The sequence below is a fragment of the Echinops telfairi genome, unplaced genomic scaffold (assembly GCF_000313985.2).
Source record: "Echinops telfairi isolate 266 unplaced genomic scaffold, ASM31398v2 ScPeMD7_1;HRSCAF=3_0, whole genome shotgun sequence".
In the NCBI taxonomy this organism is placed as follows: domain Eukaryota; kingdom Metazoa; phylum Chordata; class Mammalia; order Afrosoricida; family Tenrecidae; genus Echinops; species Echinops telfairi.
Genome location: NW_022103896.1, coordinates 82,082,383 through 82,089,282, shown reverse-complemented (window position 1 = coordinate 82,089,282; position 6,900 = coordinate 82,082,383). Strand labels below are relative to the sequence as shown.

At 36.8% G+C, this 6,900-nt stretch overlaps 1 protein-coding gene across 1 annotated transcript in view; it reads left to right on the top strand.

Moving 5' to 3' along the window:
* ST18 (ST18 C2H2C-type zinc finger transcription factor) overlaps positions 1-6,900 on the top strand; it is a 132,858-nt gene that overhangs the window by 117,880 nt on the left and 8,078 nt on the right. The window contains exons 18-19 of the mRNA XM_045292036.1: positions 4,490-4,578; positions 6,461-6,564. Coding sequence (XP_045147971.1) covers positions 4,490-4,578; positions 6,461-6,564 — 193 coding nt within the window. The remainder of the gene's footprint in view (positions 1-4,489; positions 4,579-6,460; positions 6,565-6,900) is intronic.

Sequence of the window (6,900 nt, the reverse complement as noted above, 5' to 3'; positions counted from 1 at the left end):
GCAGGTGTCACAAAGCAGTGGGGGAAAGGTGTCACCGGTTGCATGGATGCATTTTAGCACATAATGCTGAGTAGGAAAATGTATGGAAGAATATGTGCCTGATAATACTATTTATTTTAAAAATGCAAAATCCAGGATTCATGCTGTTACAGATTGAATTGGGTCTCCCTAAAATTTGTATTGGAATCTTCACTCCTAGACCCATGAATGTAATCCCAATGGGAAGAGAGTTTTTGGTTTGTTAATGAAGTCGTGTATGTAGGATATGGGTCTTCAGACTAGCCTATTTTCTGAGATTACTGAAAAAGGCGGTGGTGGGAGGTGGGGGGGAGTTAGTCACAGAAGCAAGCAAATACAAATATGGGAAACATAGAGGCCACAAGGAAATCACCAAGGACTACTGGACCCAGAGAAGCTGAGAAAAGGATTTCCCTCCAGAGCAGGCTACATAGCTTCACTTTGTGCTGGTCCCAAACTCAGGACTTCTTCCCTCCTAAACCGTGAGATGATAAATGTCTGTTCTTTAAAGCCACCCACTTATGGTATCTGTGCTACAGCAGCATTAGGAAACTAAAATACATGCACATGTGACACAATTATATTTTAGAAAGCTAGGATATTATTCACCTAGGATTTAAGAAAATGTTCATCATTAGGGGGACAGATGAAGGCAATTGTTGAGGGAAGATGGCAACTGAAAAAGTACAATAAGACATATTCTGTATTTTAGGGTAAATGATATTCATCTTGATAGCATTCTAAAAACTGAAAAGTACTTTTTGTACATATTATATATTTCATAATAATAAAAAGAAGATTATGTGCTTCTTTTTAATAGACTGCAATAATGCAAAGATAACATTTTCTAGGAAAAGAATTAAGATAAATGATTTGTTAAAATTTTTATTGTCATTAGATATAGCTTACTAGATAAAAGATTTAAGAAACTGAATTTAACTTGAGGTATCTCTTTAAGGGGGGATGCTGTTTATTTAGTATCTACAGAGTGTAATGAAATTGTAAAATGCCTAGCTTATGGCTTGGCATGTAGTAGGTGTTCGACATGATTATTTCCTTTCCTTTTGTAAAAATAATATTTAGTATATGTTATATATGCAGGAATTCATTAAGGTTGGATTGACTTACACTGGGATCACATATTCTAACTCATGGTGAGCGTTCATATGTTACGTATTTTAAACATTAAAATCCCTGAAGTTTTTCAGTGTCCTTTACAATCACTTACAATTAGCTATTGATAGCGGCTAACAGTATTTGGGGCTCTAACTACTGCAAGAGAGAGTACTATTCTAAGGACTGTGCATGGTTGTTCATCAAAAATGTTCAAAACATTATGAACTACATATGCATTACAATTATCCTCCCTTGAAAGAAGAGAGAAGGAAAACAAAGACGCAAAGGAACTGCCCCCTTTTCATACAGATGGGAAGCAGCACAACCGCGAGGCGACTACGCCACAATCCTGAGCACAGTTACATACCCCTGCTGGTGTCCAAGGGGTTCTGGTCATGGGCCAGGCGCTGTGCCACGGCTGTGTTAAAATGCACACAATGCTCATCCTCTTCTGGGAAAGGACATTTGGTAGCTCTTCCGTTTTTGCTGAATCACAGCTAAGTTAAGGACCCTGACCAAGGTCTGGTATTCATAAATGGATGACCTAGGATTGAAAAGGAAGCTGTCTACCAATCAAACCTATCGCTTGTTATTCTGGATACATGCTTTGTTTAAAATTCATTTTTTAAATTTATGGTCAATAATTGGGAAAAATGTAATGTGTTTTTTCTCTCATAAGTCAAACTGCTAAGGGTGTGATTAATAGCCCAACATGTAACCCCCTCCACCAATCAGTTTGAAAGCGCCAACTGCCCCTTGGGAGAAAGATGAGGCTCTCTACTCCCCTAAACAGTTACAGCCTCAGGCTCTGTCCTACAGGGCTACTATCTGTGGCCGTGAGAGAGTGACCGGTCCAAACGAAGCATGCTATCTAGGGGGGAGGGCAATAAGAGGTGCTAATGAGGTTCTAATATCTGTTACATTACAAAGGAACTTAACCACAGACCACTTTACGTTCACATATATCCACTAAATATTATTCCAGGTCATAACCATGTTCTGAGGATACAGTCATGGCAGATAGCAAGGCAAACCTGGACACACACATCCCCCATGCCTGTAACCATGAATTTCCACAGAGGTATAGTCAAAACTAATGTAAGAGTGTTTACCTAATAAAGGTGACCATGAGACACTGCCATATGGCATAGATAAATCAATCCCTTTCTACTAACCCCCTCATCATAAATTGTCCCCCACTGAGGTGAGTCACACCCTGGAAAAGTAGTCTTTATGATGGACAAATAGGGGAGTGATAAGTGGGGTTAGAAGCACTAGACAATTGCACCTCTTTACCTGGGTGGCGGAATGGAACGACTGCATGATCTGAGAGCCACTGCTGGTCTTTCTTTGTCCTTATAGCTGTGGTCTCATCCAATATCTTTAGAAAATAGAAGGTAACAGATGCAGGGCACACTCTACAGTGAGGTGTTTCCAAAATAGAATCATGTTGAATGTTCAGCTTATAATTTTCTTTTCCTGTGTAAACTACTTCCATAGCTTATCAAATATATCACCTATATCAGTTTTCTCTATTTTAAAGTGAAAGTCTAAAAGTATTGCTACAAGATCATAGAGATTAAACAATAATATCAAATTTTGAAGTGATTGTTTCTCCATGTATTCTCCATCTAGTTCTATACACATCTGAAGGTGGACTTCCCATCTCTCTAAACTTTCCTTGAGAAATTCTGATAATTTATACCACATCAAAGCAGAAGTCTTGGATTTATGACACATCAAAACAGAAGTTTTAGCACATTCTGGGGACACAAAAATTGTGGGCTTTTTAAAATTTCTTTTTTTGTTTGTTTTGAGAGCAAAAATGAAATCTGAAGTGTGAAGCTCAGGGATGTAGGTTGGATAGTGTAAGGGTTGCCAACAAAATTCTATATGGCAGCTCTTCGTACCCTCAAAGAATAAACATGTGCATTGTCATGATAGAAAAATAAAAATTCTCAGGGCAACTTTTTGGCTAATTCTTCACCAACACAGTTTTCAATTTTCTTAAAACATCTTCATAATAATGCTTCATGATCATTCTGTGTCCTTCAAGAAAATCTATCAAGATTATCCATTTAGAATCTCAAAACACAGTTGCCTACTCTGCTTTGAATTTTGCTGATGCAGCAGATTTACCCAGAAGCCAGTATTTTGACTGCATCTTTTTCAGACAGCACTAAGAAAGTACATTAACAAGAATAAAAAAGTGCATTAATGAGAAAATTTGTCTAAAGCCATCTACTAATCTCAGAGACTGGCTGAACACACATTTTGTTTGTAGTCAATGGGCTTGAGTGAACTGGCACTCTGGTAGCAATACTTTTTGACATACCTTTGTACACACTCTTAATATAGAATAGTAATCTTATGAAAAACATTAATTCAGGAAATATTTCTTGAGGAATTTGCTCCTGAATTTTTTTCACTTTGCCAGTAGCCTAATTTCCATGTTAAAGAGATCCTTTCACATCTGAATTGAAATTATATTTCTATGAAAAATAGTATTTTAAATGGCTGATAGCAATACAAGTAACTGTGAATTTGATATAACAAATACAAAATACAACAAAATTACAAAGTAATTACTGGATTCTTAGAATAACAAAATCATGTGATCATATGCTGTAGAAACAAGTTTTGTTTAATGTTGTTATTAGTACGTTATTAGCAGCGTGTTGCAATGGACATAGAGTAGATTGTGTTAAATGAAGTAAATACTGATGAGGGGCTCAACTATCTAAGGATAGGGCTGAACACCACCAAGGAGGCGATTGCATGTAAAGACTTAGAGCAGTTCCTTTCCCTTTTCAGACTAGTGATTCTTCCAGTTGAACAGTAACGTGTGAAAAGTCAAAGAATAAATTAGACACTTTCCTATACTCCAATAGTGAACTTAACTAGCAGCTGGGGTGATAACCAGTGGTACTATTTTGTGCCAATACTGATTGGAGTTATTCCATAATAAATGGGTTTTATCTGCTGTTTGTATAGCGTTAAAATATTTTACACTTGGAATTTTGAGTAATTTGAAAAAATTCTTTTTCATAATAATATGCACATTTTAGGCTTACAGAAAATAAAGTAACCGCTAATAATGACACAGCCAAATTAATTGCATCATGATTGTATATCATCAGTATATTGGGGCTTTAAAAAAACCCCACAAAACCTTTTATGCTATTTTAGTACCTTTTGTTTTTGTTTGAATTGGTATATACCTGTCGCTTTCTATAAAAATTATAATGCAATCAGTAAGTAGAAAAAAGTTGAATAGTAGAAAGTGAATTTCAATACATAGATATATATGAAAGAATCCACATTTCACACATCAGTATAATTTCTATTTCTGCAGTTTATCTGGATGTCCTCTAAATGCACAAGCCATCAAAAAGGGCAAAGTTTCGGAAGAACTCATGACCATCAAAGTCAAAGCCACCGGGGGTAAGAATGTGTAGTGGGAATCACCATCTTCACCAAGAGGTCCAGCTGTGGCTCCCCAGAGGAATCTAGCTGCATGCTAAAGCCTACGTCATTCCCATGTGGCAAAACAGTGTGATTCCTGGTGTCCTTCTGGAAATTAACTCTTCACCCCTCCAGTAGCTAAAGTAGTCAAAGATGCATTAATTTTTCCTCTAAATAAAAAAAGCATATAAATACAATTTTAGTGTGTAAACCTAATATGAAAATGAAGGTTCGCCTAAAGAAATGTATTATCTGAAAGCTAAAATCTTAACTACTGAGAGATCCAAATATACTGAATACATCTGCTATAGCCACGTATCGACATCACTCATATAGTTCTGCTTATTACTTTCCATTGCTTCCAACATCACAGTAACACACATGCTACCACAATGCAACAGAGTGATAGATGGGTGGTGGAACAAAGCAAAAGCAGATAAGTCATGTTGTGTTGAATCATTCACGGTTTAATTTTTGACATTATATTTTGAAGCAGTACCTTGTGGTGAATGGAAGGTTGCATCTAGTTTCTGTTGCCAGGAACAGTAGTTCTTTTTATATTTTGCACATTTCCCCTGTTGTACATGTGCAGCTGTGTGCTAGGGGTTTATTTAGATATGGGATTGTTCAGTAACAGGGAATGGGAAATTTCACCTTCAGTAGGTAATGGACTATTTCCCAAAACACTTACGTGGGAAAATAGATGAGGCTGTCCTTCAATCAAATGAAGTCCATGCTTCTCTATAAAATCAATCTTAGTAACTTCGAGTGAAGAGTCTACATTTATTATTGTTAATGGTCATCCCTTTGGATTAGTCATCACTTGGATTAATCCTAACTTTTGATTAATATAAATAAAAAAAATTTATTTATATGTTTTCTAAAAAACCTATAGAAAAATAGCCCCTCTTTATGTTCAGCGCATTACATTTTGTGTTATTCGTACTCACAACATAGACACTATATCTATTTTATAAAAGAGGAAGTTGAGTCACAGTGTAAGTCTCTCAAATTCAAGAACAAGTTTCAAAGAAAGCATACAATCCAAACCTGTGTTCTTTCCTCTCCATTGCATATTATATAAGCTCAGGGTCAACCCCCTTTTGTGTACCTTCGGATTCTATACTCATGCCTGCCCTCCCAGCTCTAACCAGTTGTGGTCTATAACGTGGTCCACCACAGTTACACAGAGTCCTTGACTACTATAATTGATGTCCTGACTGTTCTTGCAGCATTTGTACAGAGAGCCCAGCAGCTCTAGAGAAAGGGGCTTTGCACTCTCATTATGTCTCTGCCACTTAAACTCAGGTGAGTTATTTGGGGTTGAACTCTGGTAGCAAATGTCTGCTAACTGAAAGGTCAGTAGTTCGAAACCCCAGCCTCTCCATGAGAAAAAAATGAGACTTTCTACTCCCATAAAGATTTATCATCTCGGAAAGCCACAAGGCATTGCTATGAGTTAGAACATTATCAATGGCAGTGTTTGGTTTTGGTGATTAATGTAGCCTAGCTTACTCTGTCTAAGGCTCGCTACCTTCCTATCTGGTAAGGATATGACAGGTGTAATACAACAAGGCCTGAGAGTGACAGGAGAGTTTAAGTGAGAACCGAACATCTGAGAATATATGCGGTAGAAGGGAACTACTTTAAGTGGTATACTTTCCTACTTCCTCTTTTCTTCCTTACTAAGAAATTAAATGTTGCTGCCCCTTCTATTCACTTTTTTTCAGTCATGGATATGTGTGACTTTGGGGAAATGTCTAGGAGTTCAAACTAATGTCTAATTTTCACTTAGCATGCCACAAATATTGACAGTCTTGTGTCTGATTTCTGGATGAACTAAGAGTCTGACTCTCTGTAGGTATAGAGAGTGATGAGGAAATTAGGCATCTGGATGAGGAAATAAAGGAACTGAACGAATCCAACCTTAAAATTGAGGCAGACATGATGAAACTTCAGACCCAGGTAACGAAAATTCAATAATCCGTTATCTCTGCTATAATCATAATTCTTAATTAATCAAAATGTTGAACTTTTAAATGTATGCTTGAAAATATACAGATATTTTGTAGTGACTATACTGAGCATTTCTCATACACTCTTACTTAAAAAAAAAAAAAAGAACAGGCCATCACCGATTCGATGCTGTAGGCAAATTTACTCACAGGTTGTCTGAGTATTTTCAGAGTTTTATCATCAAATAATGCAGATAATCTCATAAATAAACAATTGCATAGACTTAAGAGTGATTTTTAAAATGTGATCAGAAGACAAACGATGGACGCTGGGGCCAGGACGTGG